This window comes from Ochotona curzoniae, unplaced genomic scaffold, assembly GCF_017591425.1.
Source record: "Ochotona curzoniae isolate NIBS_2020 unplaced genomic scaffold, NIBS_Ocur_1.0 scaffold_3835, whole genome shotgun sequence".
NCBI classification, from domain to species: domain Eukaryota; kingdom Metazoa; phylum Chordata; class Mammalia; order Lagomorpha; family Ochotonidae; genus Ochotona; species Ochotona curzoniae.
In genome coordinates this window covers 28,960,538-28,979,728 of record NW_024467114.1, presented here as the reverse complement: position 1 = coordinate 28,979,728, position 19,191 = coordinate 28,960,538, and the positions used below count along the sequence as shown (strand labels likewise).

Below are 19,191 nucleotides of genomic sequence, written 5' to 3'. Positions count from 1 at the left end.
ACAGGAACATATGTTTATTAAATTTGCACTATGTAAATTTCAGAACAGTTCACAACTTTCAGATAGTATTGGTGTGAAAACAGTGCCTTTTGTTTTACTTCTTGAAATTGCTATGTGGCAGTAAGTTTCTTCCTTAGCATCCTTCATTCCTGACTAGATACATGACAATACATAAATGACTAGCCATGGGATGCGGGAAATGAAATGGGATCTCCCTCCCAAGTTTCATCCGGTAGCAGTGACTACCATACAACATCATTTGGAGTGATCTCTAACCTTTTTCTTTCCCACCACACACCCCTCCCCCGACCCCATCCAGTTAGTAGAGTGGGCTGTATCATGAAAATACTTTCTTTTTATGATTCAGAAAGCAAGATAAAAGACACTCATAGGTAATGTTATTATAAAGCATATAAAATGATACACATAGTCTGTATGTCAAGAAATTCACAGGGTACTGGTTTTTCAAGGAAAACATCTTATATTTTCAATGAGCTATCCTTCATTAATTTAGGCAACAGATTTAAGTCAATTTACTCAACAGATTTTTCACTGCCAATAATTGAAATGAACAGAAACTAATTTATAGTGGGTGTTTTTGATTTGAAATAAATTAAATATACAAACTGAGAATTAATGTCAATATTATTTAAACAAGATTTAACAAAAGTCACAGTTCAATAAACATTGATTAAAACTAATCTTTCCTACTGAAAAATTACCTAACTCTGACAATTAATCCTTCATAAGGGATATTTCTCCACTCTCCAAATGGTCTTTTTGAGGGTGACACATGTCCATCAAAGCCATGGGAAGGTAACAAAGAAACTGGAGGGCTACAAGGGATTCTATTCATAGATACCAAGAAAAGATTTTAGGGTAGGAATGTTAAATAATGAGATTAAAAGTGGCATAAAGGAAGACTTTTAGCTTTTGGGGTACAATTTTTCAAAATGTAGTTTGTGGGCCAGCCTCAGCATCCTTGTTTTGTAGCATGACTCAGCTTTTCAATAAATCCCTGGGAAAGCTTTGAATGGATCAATTGATAAGGACTGCTAAGCTTAGAAAGTATTAGTAAATTATAAAATATATTAGAAAATATATTTAAGATGGTCTGCATGAGCAGAGAATCAAATTTAATCAAAGTGCATTCAAAGGCTTTAGAAACAGTTTGACATTCAACATTAAAAGCCTGCTGCAGAGCCAAATGAAGACAGATCCAAAGGGGAAGCTGAAATCACACGCTGCCAATAGACTGGATGAAGGCATGTACTTGAAACCCATTCAGCCTGGCATCTGTGTAGTGTGTTACGGCTTGCAAAGTACTTTCCCATACAGGAACCTGATCAATCCCAAAGCACTGTAGGGTGGAATATCATTATCCACACTTTCCACATGAGGGAATAGAGACAAAGAGGCCAGGATCACAAGGGTCAGTACTAGAGTCAGCTCCTTTAACTACTTTATACACATTCTGGAAAGTGTTGGAAAAGAAAACAATAAAATACACAGTGGGAAATATGGCCAGTGTTTGACCTCCTACTACAGAAGCAATGTGGGTAAAGCATTAGAATGGGCAGTGTTCCCTAGTGTCTGCAGTGAAATGCTAAATGTTCTTTCTCACAGTACTGTTAAAAAGAACAACACGTCAAGCATACTCTGTGTGTGTGTGTGTGTGTGTGTCTGTGTGTGTGTGTGAAATGAGCTTTTTTTTTTTTAAAGATTTATTTTTATTATTTTTATTGGAAAGGCGGATATACAGAAAGGAGAGACAGAGAGGAAGATCTTCCATCCGATGATTCACTCGCCAAGTGAGCACAACGGCCCATGCTATGCCAATCTGAAGCCAGGAGCCTCTTCTGGGTCTCCCACGCGGGTGCAGGGTCCCAAAGCTTTGGGCCGTCCTCAACTGCTTTCCCAGGCCACAGGCAGGGAGCTGGAAGGGAAGCGGGGCTGCCGGGATTAGAACCGGCGCCCATATGGGATCCCGGGCGTGCAAGGTGAGGACCTTAACCACTTGCGCCACCACGCCAGGCCCGTGAAATGAGTTTTTTAGAAGTCTGATGGGAACCTTATCATGTATCTTCTCTACAGTCTAAAAAGCACCCTGGCCTCTAAAACATGCAACATTCAAATGATCATTTACAACAATTCATTCGTAAGTAGGAAGTCTGTAATCCAGACACATTTCTAGTAGTAGTAGAAACGAGGCACAAGAAAGCGTGGCACACTGGGTTAAGTCACTGCTTGAGACAACAGCATCCATCTCCCACAGCTCTCCCACAGAGGAGAGCTAGATGGACTTGCAGGCTCTTGGCTCTGGCCTGAGCCAGTTCAAACTGTTCCAGCACTGGGGAGGCAACAGAGGATAGAAAATCTCTTTATCTTTTCCCCTCCACTACACTGCCTTTCACATAAATAAATTCTACAGAAAAATAATTAAGTTGGGAAGGTATCAAACTTTTGAGCTTGGGTGAACCTACTAGGAAAACCTTGCAAAAGTTTTGTATTCAACAATTACTAAGGAACATAGATAGGACAGAATACAAAATGGTTGGAAAGACTCTGCTATTCAGGTGTGGCATCAGCTGGCACTGGACCTCTCTCATTCTGGAACCCCAAAGAGGATTCACATGACTCTCAGTGAACAGCTGATGTTGAAACAGACTTGAGTACTCTTAGCCTCTAATTGGATGTCTAGCTAAAATTGTACTCAGTTGAAAGCCACGCTCAAGCTAACAGCATCATACCCATATAGACTCTATACATTTCCTGAACTCATTGTACACATCTATCTAACAGCCTTTCAAATGACTGATTTCTCTCCTGGAAAGTTCTTGTTCCTGGTTTTTCTCTCTCTGGTTCTACTTCAATCATATCTCAATTCACCTCCTCAGACCAACACACACTTCCCACATTACATCACATTTTTACATCCATTAAGTTTATTCACTGACATAGTAGTGCACATGTGGTCATTAAACTGTTTCTCTCTCTCTCTCTGTCACACACACACACAGATAGCTTTGGGAATATGGGAATAATTCTATGGGAGGCAGAATGGTATAGTGAATTTCATTTCATATTGTTCTTTAAAACATTTTCTTTACCTTTTATATATGTTAGATTTCATAATAAAAAGTGAGCATAATCAACTGAAAATAATGGTATCATAAACTGTAAGAATACTTACCTCACTTTGTGGCTCTTGGATAACTTTATAGAGAGATGAAACTAAGGAACTCTTGTCTTTCAAATTTGTGGCATAATCTGGTAAAGATGTTTCTGGCAGTGTCTAAACAAAGTAAAAAAAAGAAAGCTTAATTTTTTTTTATAAAATTTCCAAAATTGGAGAGTCCATAGATTAGAAGGGAGACCAGTTGTTGGCAGAGGCTGAATGAAGAAGGGGAAAGACTGAAGGTGACTAACAGGTGCAGATGGCAGGGAGAGGGAGGAGAAAGATGGATGTGGTAGGAGTGCCCTGGAATTAGACATTGCTGCTGGCTGCACCACATTGCAAAACTACTAAACAAATAAAAACACCATATTTTTACCTTAAAATAGTCAATTTTATCTTAATTATAGTTCAACAAAAAAATCAAAATAAAGCAGAAATTTATCCTATCCTCGACCCATCATCAGGAACATAAATGAACACCAATACTTCATCTTTGATCACAGTGTGAGGTTAGAATGAGGATATAAGCCATATACAAAGCTGGCCACATTTCTGGAGTATTATATAAGTCACATTATCTGGGTCCTGATTCTGACTAATCATGTTATATAAGGCTCTGATAATGTTTCAGACCTAAAAGCCACAGGATACTGTCTTACATAAATATGTCCTGAGGTACATATTGTGACTGGTAAGCTCTGTTAAGCTGTTCTACCTCATGAACTGGTGGGAAAACTTCAGCTTCTCAGATGTTCTATCACAAACCAGTTTTCTAGTGTAGCCTCAAACAGGGGGCAACTAATCAACACCCACACAAAAGGACAAAATACACACACACACGACAGGGAATCATAAAAAAAAAAAAAAGAAACCCATGTCATTCTAAGAATGACAAAATTTGACAAAATTCGTCTCCTGAGTTAGGATTCTTCCTCACCTGAACTACTTCCTTCCTCCAATCAACCAGTGCTAATCCTGCAGTAGACACCATGTCTCAAGATGTCTTGACAGTCATTTCAAGACATACACTGCTTTTTCCATATTCTACATCCTAGTGCTTCATGTTTCAACATTTGGCACGACTATACAGATATACATAAACAGACATGTAAAGTGGAACAGCACATCTTTTTACAATAAGGATTTAATCTTGATCTGATCTTTACTGCGAGCCCCTCGAGGGTAAGAACTGTCTTACCATTTCTCCATTGGCATCACTCAGCACAAAGCCTCGTTCTCAAACCTTTGCCAGGGGAACTTATCATAGACAGGAGAAGACAGAAACATTGTCACTGTTGATTCCTTGGTAGATTCTTTAAAAATAGGTCATGTTTTACCTTAGGACATAAAAATGAATGGCTTTTTAAACAATTCTAATAAGTCAGTTCTGTGTAGTAGAATGGTTAATAAATGTGAACTATTTGAGAGCCTTCCAACATCCTCCAGAGAAAAAAACAAGTTTCACTGCACAGCATACATAAAGAAGAGATTAGCGCATGCTTCCTTATTTCAAAAGCAAGTAATAAAAGAGCACCAGGCAACATTCCATTTCCGTCATTTGATCAAGAGTAGCATAGTGCTAATGGAATTTATATAAAAAGAATTAGTAGTCAAATAAAAAAGGTTCCTAATCTTCTGAATAAAAAATGAACCTAAGTTACATATTTCATATATCTAGTTTTCTATCATTAAAATACATTACATAATTTAATATGACACAATACTTGCATGTTTCTAACATGTCTATAAAATTTAAGCAGAACTGTATTAAAATAAATATTTTAGAGTTTGTGAATATAAGATTATCTGTTGTAACATACTATCTGGGCTAAAACTAAAACACTATTTTTTTAAGTTTATATATCAATTAATTCTTATGAGGTAAAATATTTTTTTGTGAAACAGCCAATGGAAGAAAGACAGCTCTTTTCTGAAAAGATAAACTTTGGGAAACCAAGACTAATAGTAAGTGAGAGGAGAAATTATCCTAAAAATTAATGTAATAACTTTGATTTTTTTTCACAATTCTGTCATTATTTCACTGCAAGAATGTGGGTAAAGTTACTATTGCATACAAAAAAAGAAGATATGGCTGTTATGTTTATGAATGGCGTTTTGAAAAGCTTAAGATTTAAAAGGTCCGAACACATTTAAGATCCGTTATAATAAGCATCTACATTTTCTTGGCCTGTATTAATTTCAAAGTATTGGCCTTCTTAAATACCATTTGAATCTCATATTTCAGAAGGAAGAGATGAAAATGAAAGGTAATGTATTGGAACATTATGCTGGAAAATTCTTCTTGGCAAAATTTGAAGACAGATGCTTCACACTCAAGCATCATCTGGCAGATTTTTTTTTAATATAAGGAGATAATATGGGCTGAGTGGAAAAGATTTAATGGAGATGGACAGATGGGAGAAAAACCAATAACTAAAACAACCTTTTCAACAATATCACTCCTAAGACTGGATTTGAATCACTTATTAAGATCCTGTGACTATCAGAAAAAAAAAAAAAAATGAGGAGTCCAGAAATCCACTAGGTAAATCTACACATAGCATTCATAAATACACACTATAACCTGAAAAATGTTTTACAAATAAATATTTGAAAAGAAAAAGATTGAGCTATTCATGAAATCTGGAAATGAAATCCTATTCTTACCGTTTTAGTAGAACATAAAGAAAAAACAAATAACATATCTAAAACAGACACTTGGAAAAAAATGTTAATATTTAGATTTTAAATGCAAGATTTTCACAAATCAAACTGTGTTGTCTCTGTACCTGCAAGGTTCCTGAGCAAGATTGGAAATTCAGACTATGATGCTGAAAATGGGTTTTTTTACTGACCACCTGCTTCAATTTCCTGATGAGGACACTGATGACTGGAGAGCTTATATGATTCGCCCAACATAACAAATCCACCTAGTAAGAAAATCAGGATTTGATCAAAGGATTTCTGACTCTCAATTCACTTCATCAAGCATGGTGACCTTGACATTATTAGTAATATTGTCTTTATTTTGACTAATAAATGTTATTTAATATCACAGATCACTTCAAAGGCAGATAGAAATCATCCTCATTTTAAAAGTACTTAACCAGTGTTGCCAGTACAGTGCAGCAGGTGAAGCCATTATCTGTGATATTGATGCCAACATCCCCTAGCTGTGAGTCGAATCAAGCTAGTCCACTTCTCATCAAGTTACCCACCAATGAGCCTCAGAAGCAGTGGAAAGTGACCCAAACGCCTGGGCCTGCTGCCAAAATGGGAGACCTGGATGTAGCTCTCAGGTCCTGGTCAGCCAAACCCAGGCTTGGTTGTTGTGGCCATTGGGGAGCAATCTTGCAGTTTTTCTCTCTTTCCCTAATACTCTGCCTTTCCAACAACAACAACAACAACAGCAACAACAAATAATAATAATAATAATATTTGGAAGGAATGACAAAGACAGACCTTTCATCTGCTGGCTCATTTGCCAAATAGTGGCAATGGTTAAAGCTGGGCTAGTCTGAAGCCAGGAGTCGTGAGCTTTTTTTGGTCGTCCACGTAGGCGCAGGGACCCAAGGACTTGGGCCATCCTCCCCTCCTTCCCCAGGCCATTAGCAGGGAGCTGCATCAGAAGTGGAACAGCTGGAACTCCAACCCAGGTCCATAAAAGTGTGAAGGCTTAATCTGCTACACCACAGCACCAGCCCCAATAAATATATTCTTAAAGGTTTATAGCATATTTCTACCCAAACACATTTTTAGCCTTCTACAAGGAACTTCAAAACATCTGAAGATAAATGGAATTAGAAAATACATGGTTATCTTGGCACACACAAAAAATATAAATCCACATATGCTTTTCCTAAGGAACATTTGCCATGAACTTTTCCAAGTCCTTAGTATTCCCTCTGCTCTGCTGCTGATTTTGCCTGATAACTTTATTATCCTTATCAAACACAGAGCTGAGTTCAGTACATATTTATATAATTCAGAGTTATGCTCAACATGATTTTCAGGAATGGTGTCTTCCAAATAAATGACAACAAATACTCATTTTCAAAGTGATCGAAAACTAGTAAATCTTGGGGGAGGAGAGTAGAACAGAAATAAATTAAATTAAATTACCTTTTACTTCATAAGACCTGTGATTTTATTCCCTTCTCACAATGAAGAAGTTTCACTACCTTCATAAACCACTACCTTCATAAACCAATTTTTAGTAAAACACTGTGACCCAAGTAATTTATTCTCTTGGTTAACTATCATTTAAATAGTACTGTGCATTTATTTGTACTCTGGTTTCTTTCAGTGGAAAAAGAAATTCAGGAAATAAGATCTGTGCACCTTGTATGTGGGGTGGTGTTGTTTCTTAGGTTTTCTCTGTGAAAGGAGCTAAGAAGCACATACATGTGAGCCTATTTCAAAGCATTAAGGGAAAAAAACAACTTCCATGTTTCCACGAACATTCTGAGGTACCTTCATCTATGTATGGATACACACATACATATCATATACACATCTAGAACTCAGGATGGGGTCAGCACTGTGGCTTAGAAGGTTAACCTGCTGCCTATAGCACTGGCACCCAATATGGGAAGTGTTTAAGTCCCAGCTGCTCCACTTCTGATCAAGTACTCCGGTGATATGCCTGGGAAAGCAGTGAAAGATGGTCCCTGCACACACCAAGGACACCCAGGAGAAACTTCTGCCCTTAGCCTGGCCCAGCCCCAGCTGCTGTGGCCATCTGTAGAGCAAATCAGTGGATCAAAGTCTTCTACCTCTGTTTCTCTTTAATTATTTGAGACACAGAGTTCTGGGCACAGTGCAGTAGCCTAGTGGCTAAAGTCGTCGTCTTGCATGCGTCCACTTCCCATCGAGCTCCTTGCTTATGGCCTGGGAAAGCAGTAGAGGACAGCCAACCATGTGATAGACCAGGAAGAGGCTCCTGGCTCTTGGCTTCAGATCAGCTCAGGTCTGGCCATTGTGGCTACTTGGAGAGTGAACCAGCGGATGGAAGATCTTTCTTTCTTTTCTTTTTTTAAGATTTATTTATTTTTATTGAAAAGGCAGATACACAGAGAGGAGGAGAGACAGAGAGAAAGATCTTTCATCCAATGATTCACTCTCCAAGTGACCGCAATAGCCGGAGCTGTGCCAATCCAAAGCCAGGATCCAGGAACCTCTTCCGGGTCTCCCACACGGGTGCAGGGTCCCAAAGCTTTGGGCCGTCCTCGACTGCCTTCCCAGGCCACAAGCAGGGAGCTGGATGGGAAGTGGAGCAGCCAGGACTAGAACCAGCACCCATATGGGATTCTGGAGCCTTCAAGGCAAGGACTTTAGCTGCTAGGCCACCACGCTGGGCCCTGGAAGATCTTTCTGTCTCTCCTCTCTGTAAATCTTCCTTTCCAATTAAAATAAATAAGCCTTTTTAAAAAAAGAAAAACAGGGGGAATTTTGAGACACCTACCTGGCAGCAGCAGCAGGCAACCCCGTAGCAGGCTCTAGGGACTTGGGGTTATGGACTTACAGGGGACATGGGGGATGGCACAGTTGGGGCGAGTGGGGACCTGAGGGTTCATGCCCAGGTGAGGAACTTCCATAGACAAAGAAACTGTACTTGCACATAAGCCAGGAGGCTGAGACCTACTGGTTTGAGGGGGTAACGGGAGGACCTTTAAGGGTCAGACCAAAGTACCTGCACACGTGTGAGACCTGAGCTGGGGTAGTTAGCATCGGCCATCATTGAATACCACCCACTGACACACACTAAAGCTAGGGCTGGGCGCGTGCCTGACAGAACTAGGTCATAGTACCCACAAGTGAGAGTCACAACAGGGGATGAGTAATGTAAGCCTGGGCCATGATACTAACCAGCACACTGGAGAATCAGGACTAGAGGCAGAAATTTGTTGAGGGGGCGTATGTGGGCTCACTGTTGCAGAACTACACTCTCCATCGGTATGCACGAGATCTGTGGCTGGGAGCTAAAGGAACAACATGCCTGGGTTGGAGTTCCCACTGGTGAATGCCAAGAGCCAGAATGGGGGAAGCGGGCTGGGCTGGACATGGCTGGCAATCTCCCTCAGCATGGAAGTGGACTCGGTCTGGGGCGTGCCAGACCAGGCTAGACTCCAGCACCCATTGGTGCTCGTGAGTGCCAGGGTGAGTGTAGAATGGACTGGGCTAGGTCTCAACTCCCGCTGAACCATGTGAGAGCTGGATCTGGGCATGGACCAGGTGTGGCTGGATTGTAAGACACAGCAGTAAGAACCAGAATGGGTGTGGGCTGGTTGGACATGGACACTGTTCCTGTCAGGACAAGAGGTGGAGTGAGTCCAACCAGGACCAAGGACCCATTGCTGTGCACGAGATTTGCCACTGAGAGGAGACCTGAAAGAACAGCTTGGGAAACTCCTTTGTCAGGATGTGGTCCTTGTAAGTGAGCACAAGAACCAAGGCAAGGAGCAGCCCAGATCAGGCTAGGTTACCCACCAGCATACATATGGGTCAGATCTTGGGGTGGGCCAGGCTGGGCCAGTTCACAACATCCACTGGCACATCTAAGAACCAGGAACGGGTGCAGGAGGAGATGGGTTAGGCTACAACACCAGCCAGTTCACATTAGGGCCAGGACTGGAGTTGGCTGGGACAGGCTAAGCTGTAGCACTCACCAACATGAGCTGCAGCTGGAAGCAGGCTGGACCGATGCCAAAGTGAGGTAAGTCATGCCAATTTGTGTGCATCTGTGTGCAGCCATGCCAATCTGTGAGCCCTGGGGGGGGGGAAGGGGATCCGGCAGGGCCCGGGTTCCCTGGCCTGGGTTCTCAGGCCGGCCTGAATGATAGTTACTGGGTCCATGAGCTCCAGGACCGAAAGTGGCTTTTGTTGGGGCCCAGGTCACCTGGACTAGGTCCTTGGGTCCAGTTGTGAGAACTGGTGCCCCTTAGTATAAAATAAAAGATAGAGCAACAGACAACAGGCTCTAATGTGCTTGGAGGATATGGCAGCCCATTGGGACCTTTAGAGAACATCTGGTACCATACCAGAGGAAGGAGAACAGAACAAATTGGACAACTGCCTCAGCCAACCAATGACAGCAAAAATCTGGGTGAATGGAGACTCTAAGGGTGACTGTATTAGCCAATGAACATTGGAAGGAATTCCTCATCCTTGGAGCATTTCAGACCTATAGAAGCCACTTGGGCAGAACTCTCAGAGTGGAGTGTGTGCCACATCAGGACCCTGGGTTGAATACAAGTAGCTGTTATCCATCTCTGGGTACTTGGGTGGTTAGGAGGCTGGGTATGACCTCTCACCTTATTCTCCCCCTTCCTCCAGAAACAGAAAGAAGAAATAGAAAATTTGGAAAGATCACACCCACTTTTCCCTAACTTCAATCCTTCCCATCCTGATCAACTTTGTAATCATTATCAAAAATAAAAATTAAAACTTTACATTAAAAAAAAAAGGTCCATACAAATCTTAAAAAGAAGAAAATGTGAGTTCACATTGATTCTCTTTATCCAGTCTAGAAGAACTAGAAGAACTAGAGTTCTTCTTTGCCTTTCCCCATTCCACATTTATAATTCTGTTCTCAGGGAGAAATCTCACTCTCATTCTTTCCTCAATATACTGACACATTTGTTGCATTCACTTCTCTGCTCAGTGCAAATCCTCTAGCCAACTCTTTTACATGTCATCTCTGAACCCCTTGGCCCCAACTCCCACTTATGCTGAGAACACACCAATGCTGATCCTCCCTGCCAACAACTGTTCCTATCCAAGACAGTAAGGGGAGGGAATAAACAGATGGGAAAACAAGCTAACTCAGTCATGCTTTTTAATAGTTGTTCCTTCCCCTATTACCTACCCTTTAACATATCCCCTCCTCATGGTTATCCACCTTAAGGAATGGATAATATGTGCTTTTGCAAATCTGATTTCATCATTAAACAAAGCGTAACTGGAAAGAAACAGTATTCAACTGCTAAACTGACCATCAACTTGACCCTCAAAAAAATCATAGTAATAACAAACCACACCAAGCCTTTTTGAAGAAGGGAAAAAAAAGAAAAAACAACTTAAAACCATTTTGAATGAAGAGCACATGTAAGATTTGGCCAAACTATCAAAAAGCATGTTAGAAGGCCACCACAGGCGGCCACATTCTGCATCCCTTCAGTGCTTAGGGAGTCCACAGAAAGATGTTCAAGCCATGACTGCATAAAAGCTGAGAGAGTTAAGAATCCGCCTGCCTAGCCAATAGTGTTAGATAACAGGGTGGGAAGGCCAGCTGTTGGCAGGAAACACTGAATCTGCCAAGGACACAAAGCAACTGACATCTCCTAACAACTTCCGTTTTTGAGTGACTACTGTATTCTGACTGAGAAGCCTTGGGGTTTAAAGTCATAGGTTATTGAGAAGTTTTCAGTATGACTACATTTGGAAGAACGGAGTGTCCAACTCTTGCCTGAAGGATCTAAATTGCTTTGATGCAGGGAGGTAGCCTTGGTTCCCAGTCCAGGAGCACAGCTTCAGTGAAGGCCTTTCTGAAGACAACATGCCAAACATGTTACGTTGTTGTAGTTTCTAAGATTTCAGTAACCTGTGTCCACTCTGAAGTGTAGACCAGGAGTTAATTAAAACCCATTATGCAATCGTTCCTCAGCCTTTTGGCTAAGATCGAGTGAAAAACCCATTACACAAACCTAACAAAACGCTGTTTCATTTCAGTTTCACCCAAACTCTATCCTTCAGATGCTATCATTTTATTTTTTCTTCTTTTTGGTATGAGGTCCTCAGGATACCTATTGTACAGTCTTTTATTGAAACAAACCAATAACTCAACTCTAAGTTTGCCTTTAAAGTTTGGCTGGACAAAAGCAAAGTAACAACTGCAGGCTAAAATATTAAACTCCTATAGTTCACAGTAATTTATATAATGGCAGGGGGAGATAATTAGTTTATTTAAGGAACACAATTTTAGTTATCATAGAGGAGAGTTCAGGGAATATGAAAACATAAATGTTGTTTTCTTCATTAACTAATCAAAGGTTACACACTTTTCTTATAGCTAAGCAGAGAAAGATCTATTGTACAAAGGTGGGCTTCTTCTCACCCCTGAACTTCTTCTCACTGCTGATATTCCCAGTTCAAATGCCCCCTATACCACACTGCCCCCTATACCACACTGCCCCCCCAAAGTGAAACAAATATTTCGATAATTAATCATCAGCGATTCTTTGAGAAAAATGAAATTGATTTCCTACAAAAATAGTATTAGACATAAATAACTGCCTATTAAGAGTTTTGGTGTCCTACTTCTTCCATGGCTATTTAGCTTTATGGTCATACAGAGGAAATGTAAAAGCCACTGGAATTTAAACGGCAGACAAAACTTCTCTAAACTACAATGGCTTTGTTAGTTCAACAAATGTTACCTTAAACTCTGACAGCCACTCCTCCACGATGCCTTTCTCTGAAGTGAACATCTTTCCACATCTGCTCTAGACCTTCAACCTGAAAATTAACATAGGAAAAAAGTTAGAATTTTGAATATATTTCTTTGATCATCTGATTAAAATGAAAAGAGGTAATCTGGTACAATAAAGGAGCTCATAGCAAGCTTCAAATGACTAGATTTATTTCAAAACTAATGTGCACAAACCAGCCTTAAAACCCAAGAATTCTGACACAAGTATAAATACTGCAACATGATGAAGTGGGCTCTGTAGCTTTCAGAATGGCTTCTAGGAATGCCACCCTCAAACACACTGGATATTTTCCCCCAGCTGCAATCAAACAATTTCAAAAATATCCCCATCTTAAGAAGACTGTAAGAAACATTTAAAGACTGTGAAAAATGCAAAAAGATGTGTCCAAAATTGGCTCTATAGAAAGCAATTTGATTATATTATCAGTTTTTCCTTGCAACAGTAATTAAGAAAGCCATTTTGATTCTTGAAAAATACTTACTTAAAAAGTAAAAATGACAACATCTAAGATGATGGTCTGCCAGCCTAAGAAACAAACAAACAAATAAAATTATCTGAATAATGATGTTTGTTAGCAATAGCAGAACACTGCAGTGGAAATATGCACCGGCAGTAAACTGTGGGCATATTCAAGGAAGCCAAGGCAAGGCAAAGTTTTCCAAGGCAAACATGAGAAGGACTTCCTCTGGTATTTTGAAACATAATCTCTGGTCACGAGGAGTAAGGACAAGAGTGCTGCTAGTCTAAGGGTGGTGGAGCAGAGAGTAGATGTCTATCCCCAGAGCGTTGCTTGGGCAAGCGTGTGGCTCTGGTCGAGTCACCATCAGGCAGTCACGTACCAGTCTTGATAAGCTCCCAACTTTTTAAAATCAATTAATTAATTAATTTTCATGAAAGTTGACACAAGCAACTCCACTGTGATTCTGACAACTCCCATGTTCTGTTCAGAGACCCTATTTGACGGCAGTTACTCAGAGAATTAGCCTTTACTTAAACACAAAAGAGAAATGCACCAAGCTAAAGAACATGCAAAATAGTTTCACACTGGGCAAAATTTGTCCAAGTACTGTACTTTTCCTCACCTAGCCATCTGTACAGGAACAAACTTTAGAAACCCTTTCTTACAGGACTTTAGTTCCGCCTAAACTTCCTAACCTCCCAATTCAGGTACAAAATCTGCATTAAGTTTCTGAATTGTCAACAGTATAATAATGTAGTAAAAACTGAAGCAGAACTGCCGAAAACTGAATCCTGACTCAATTACTTACTTGTAGTATAAACTTGGGCAAGGTATTTGCCTTGCTTTTTTTCTACTGTGACACAGGGATAAGACTGCAAGTATTTCCAAGGGGTTAATGTGAGGATTAGACTTTAAAATGCAAACAAAAGCACTTATCACAGTATATAAATGATAAAGGACTATTATGCAGTATCATTAAACAATGTTGCTAACTCAGTTAACCTTTGCTCAACTGTCTATCAAAGCACACAGATGAATAACACAGGTTCTTGCTACCGAACATACCCTCAAAGTTCTGCTATAAATTCTCATGAAAACATATTTAACAGAAGTTCATATATAATATGCATATATATATTCATATAACATACTCATCTGTATGTAGATAAATATACATGTGGTACATACATATGAGGAATCTACAAAAAGTTCATAGGAAATATGTATTTTGAAGAAACTACAAATGGACTTATAAATAGATATATTTCTTAATTGTATTTTTCCACGCTCTTTTAAGCACCCTACAATATTTACTCATTCACAAAGAATCACGTGAATGACACACATTTATTAGAATAAATGATAAGCAAAATTATCCTTGAATCAAGTCAAGCTATCAGAAAATCACATAACTATATCCTATTATTGATTTGATAGAACTATCTACTGGCATAAACTTTGAATTTCTGTTCAAAATACCAATGTAAATATTGCTAGATCAATTATTATCCCTTAAAAGCAAATAAGGAAGAAAATTTACACCCTTAGTTTTCACCATTAGGAAAAACTCCTGACAAGTAACTGGTTTGCTGTTATATTCAAAGATTGTGAATCACCTAACTTTGCTTTGATTCTAACAAATCAAATGGGGGCCACAGGTTCTGCCCTGTCCACAAAAGGCCACGCTGAAATCCTACTGGCTGTTTTATTTTATATTCTTACCATTATTTTCTGTCTGCCTGTATCTACTCAGTATTTTCCTCTTGTTTTACATTTGTGAAGTAAATGTAAATGCACATAGATTTCTGTATACATTCTGCTATCTAATAAACTCAGGAGAGAACAGTCATCACAAGTAGAAACACCTTAACATATTACAAAGATATTGGCAGATAACATTTTTACAAAAATTTAAAATAACTCTGAAGTTAAAATTAAAGCTACTCTTAAAAGGATTAGAAAGAACCAATAGGAACATGCCAAAGACCAAGGATATCCAATGCAATCTTGAGAAGCCATGAGGCTGGAGCACTTGGATTTGAAGGTTTCAAGACTCATAACCAAACTCCCCAAACCACAGTAACTAAGGCAGTGTGGTACGGTCAGAAGAACAGAAAAATAAACATGAAGAACAGTTTGGACAGAAATAGATCTACACACATACAGTCAATCAAATTATGATGAAAGTGACACTAAATAAGAAATTACAACACCAGGGGTTGGGCCAACTGTATAGCTTCATGGGGACAAGGGAGGGAAAGAGCCACGACCTCTCCAGCTCACAGTGCAAGCAATGGCCAGTTCCAGGTGAATCATAGACCTAAATGTGTGTTTTATAAGAAAACACAACCGAATCCTTTCATAACCTTGGGGTAAGCGAAGATTTCTTTTTTAAATAGGCAGAAAAGCACTAATCGTAATGCAGGGAGGAGGAATAAAATGACCTTCATTAAAAGTGAGAACTTCCTATTTATCAAAAGGTATTGCCAAGAGATTGAAAAGGCAAAGTCATGAGGTGGCAGAAGATATTTGCAATTCATATATTTGAGACAAATGTCTGATAATCAGAACATACAAAGGACTCATAAATGATTCAGAAAAAAAGCAGACAATTCAATAGGGGAAAAAAAGCATCACCTGTCCAAGTAGATTAAAAAACAAGGTGCTCAATTTCATTAGTCAACAGGGAAAATACTAAAAGCCATAATGAAACACAACACCATCATCTTCAACAAGAATGGCTAGAATGAAAGACAGGTCTTACCAAATATTGAAAAACGATATTTTGCAATCAGGATACTCAACAAAACTAGTATAAACACAAATTGGCACAACATCTGAAGCATTTTTTGGTAAGAGCTATCCTGTCTAACTGAATACATGTATACTCCAGGCACACAGCAAGGCAACATAAAAATACTCCACAAAACTGTGGACATATGTTCTCTGAAGGATATATCCAGGAATCTTTATCAGAAAAGCAGCTCTTTTTATTTTTTTTTAATAGCCAAAAACTAAAAACAAACTAAATGTTCATCAAGAGTTGAGGCCCAGCACGGTAGTGTAACTAAAGTCCTTGTCTTGAACACACCAGGATCACACATGGGCGCTGGTTCTAATCCTGGCATCCCCGCTTCCCATCCAGCTCCCTGCTTGTGGCCTGGGAAAGCAGTCCAGGATAGCCCAAAGCCTTGGGACCCTGAAACCATGTGGGAGACCAGGAAGAGGCTCCTGGGCTCCTGGCTTCGGATTGGCACAGTTCCAGCCATTGCGGCCGCTTGGAGAGTGAATCGTTGGATGGAAGATCTTCCTCTCTCTCTCTCTCCTCTCTGTATATCTGTCTTTTCAATAAAAATAAAATAAATCTTAAAAAACAGTTGTATGCATATCTTACAGTATACTATACTCAACAAAAAATAAATGAATAAACCAGCCATGAGATACTTTAAAAAATTTGTGGAAATGGATTTTAAGAGAAGTCTATTTTCTTTCTTTTTTTTTTTTAAGATTTATTTATTTATTGGAAAGTCAGATATACAGGGAGGAGGAGAGACAGAGAGGAAGATCTTCTGTCCAATGCTTCACTCCCCAAGTGAGCACAACGGCTGATGCTATGCCGATCTGAAGCCAGGATCCAGGAACCTCTTCTGGGTATCCCACATGGGTGCAAGGTCCCAAAGCTTTGGGCTGTCCTCGACTGCTTTCCCAGGCCACAAGCAGGGAGTTGGATGGGAAGTGGAGCTGCTGGGATTAGAACTGGCGCCCATATGGGATCCTGAGGCGTTCAAGGCGAGGACCTCAGCCGCTAGGCCACGCTGCTGGGCCCAACAAGTCTATTTTCAAACAAAAATATTTTGGGGGCCTTTGCTGTGGTGCAAAGTTGCCACCTGCAACCCTGGCATCCCACATGGAACCACGCTGAGTCCCAGCTACTCCACTTCTGATCCAGCTCCCTGTTAATGGCTCAAGGGTTTGGGCCTCCACAATCCATGTGGGAGACCTGAATGAATGTCTTGGCTTCTAGCTTCATCCAGGCCCAGCCCAGGTCGTTGCATCCATCTGGCAAACTAACCAGTTCATGGAAGATCTCTCTATCTCTCCCTCCCTCCTTTTGAATTACCAAGTCAGGCAAGAATACCATGCTTGGTGGAATAGGCTGGGTACAGAGTGGCAGACAGAGCAGGTCTATGTGTAGAATTCTGAAAACCTCCAGGAGCAAAGAACAGAAAGAACTGTGGTTGTCAGGGAATAGAGGGGACTACAAGGAGTGGAGAGATGGGTTCAATGGCATGAATAATTTTTGAAAATCATAAGTACAGCTTGGTGACTATAGTTAATAATGTTTTGCATATTTTTAAATGCTGAGGCAGTAGATCCTGAATGTTAGCAACAACACATAAAAAGATTAAGTATTTGAGGCCATAGTTATGCTGACTGCTTGATATAATCATTTCACAATTATAAGAGCAAAACATTCTGTTATATCAAAAATACATGTGATTTTGCCAATTATACCTTATTAAAGCTAAAAAACCTACACATGGCAAAACTTACATAATTGTTGCAGGTGGCAAATTTCTTTTAACTCATAAAATGGAAAAGTATTTTAAGATGTTAGAAAAAATGTTTAAACACTAAAAACGGAATCTGAAATATTAATGCTTAAGGAAGGAAAGATGATAATATGGTGAGATGTGTACTTAAACAAATACAAGATGAAAAGCCAACAGTGTTTCCCAGTTGAAAGGAGCTTTTGTCCTTACCACATATCAATACAATTATAAGAACATTTTTCCATAATCTCCAAGTTCTATGATGAATAAGAGTCCCAACTAATACATCACTAAATCTTAGGTAGGGCAGTAGCCCACGTGATCATAAAATAGGAGCAGTGATTTAAAATCCGTTTCCCTCTACCAACATGCACCCAAGGGCCCTTCAAAGTTGCTAGCCCACCTCCACATTTCCAACTTCATATGTAACCTATTAACATTAATGGCAAAGTCTTGTTATATAACTACAATCTTTATAAATTTAATTAGAGATCTCAAGTAATCTTCAAAATATCTCTCATACTTAAAAAAATCTTTATTCCTCTCAAAGGTAAAAGAAACAAAATTAAAATAGAAGTTTCTTGCTGTGTAATTAAACCCTATTTTTATCAAGTTTTGAAGCAGAATACTTAAAAGCACATCACAGGGGCAATGGCTCAACTGGCTAAGCCTCTGCCTGACAGTGACAACATCCCATATGGGCACAGTGTGTGTCCCGGCTGCTCCACTTCCCATCCTGAGAATGCAGCAGATGGCCCAAGTGCATGGGCTCCTGTGCCCACCTGGGAGACCAGGAAGAAGCTCCTGGCTCCTGACTTTGGATTAAATAAGAGAGACAGAGAGGAAGATCTTCCATCCACTGGTTCACTCCCCAAGTGGCCGCAATGTCCAGAGCTGAGCCAATCTAAAGCCAGGAGCCAGGAGTTTCTTCCAGGTCTTCCACGCGGGTGCAGGGTCCCAAGGTTTTAGGCCATCCTCGACTGCTTTCCCACAAGCAGGCCACAAACAGGGAGCTGAGATGGGAAATGGGACAGCTGGGACAGGAATCGGTGCCCATATGGGATCCTGGCAGGTTCAAGGTGTGAGGATTTAGCCATTAGGCTATCATGCCAGGTCCTTCATATAAAAATGAAAATAAGTACGACCCAGTGTGGTAGCCTAGCAGCTAACGTCTTCACCTTGAAAGCTCCAGGATCCCATATGGGCATCAGTTTTAATCCTGGCAGACCCACTTCCCACTCAGCTCCCTGCTTGTGGCCTGGGAGGGCAGTGGAAGACAGCCCAAAACTTTGGAACCTTGCACCCATGTGGGAGACCTGGGAAAGGCTCCTGTCTCCTGGCTTTGGATTGGCTCAGCTCCAGCCATTGCAGGAGCTTGGGAAATGAATCAACGGATGGAAGATCTTCTCCACTGTCTCCACTCCTCTATTTCTACTTTGCAATAAGAAAATAAAAATAAGCAAATGCAAACTTTAAATGATTCTTTTTCATACCACGGTATGAAAGCAA

The 19,191-nt window shown here is 40.1% G+C and overlaps 1 protein-coding gene across 1 annotated transcript in view; it reads right to left on the bottom strand.

Annotated features, from left to right (window-relative positions):
* The window catches only part of FAM126A (family with sequence similarity 126 member A), a 70,826-nt gene that overhangs the window by 31,065 nt on the left and 20,570 nt on the right, over window positions 1–19,191 (bottom strand). Inside the window, exons 2-3 of the mRNA XM_040965058.1 lie at window positions 12,616–12,694; window positions 3,194–3,295 (exon numbers count right to left, since the gene is read on the bottom strand). Coding sequence (XP_040820992.1) covers window positions 3,194–3,295; window positions 12,616–12,666 — 153 coding nt within the window. The 5' untranslated portion in view covers window positions 12,667–12,694. The remainder of the gene's footprint in view (window positions 1–3,193; window positions 3,296–12,615; window positions 12,695–19,191) is intronic.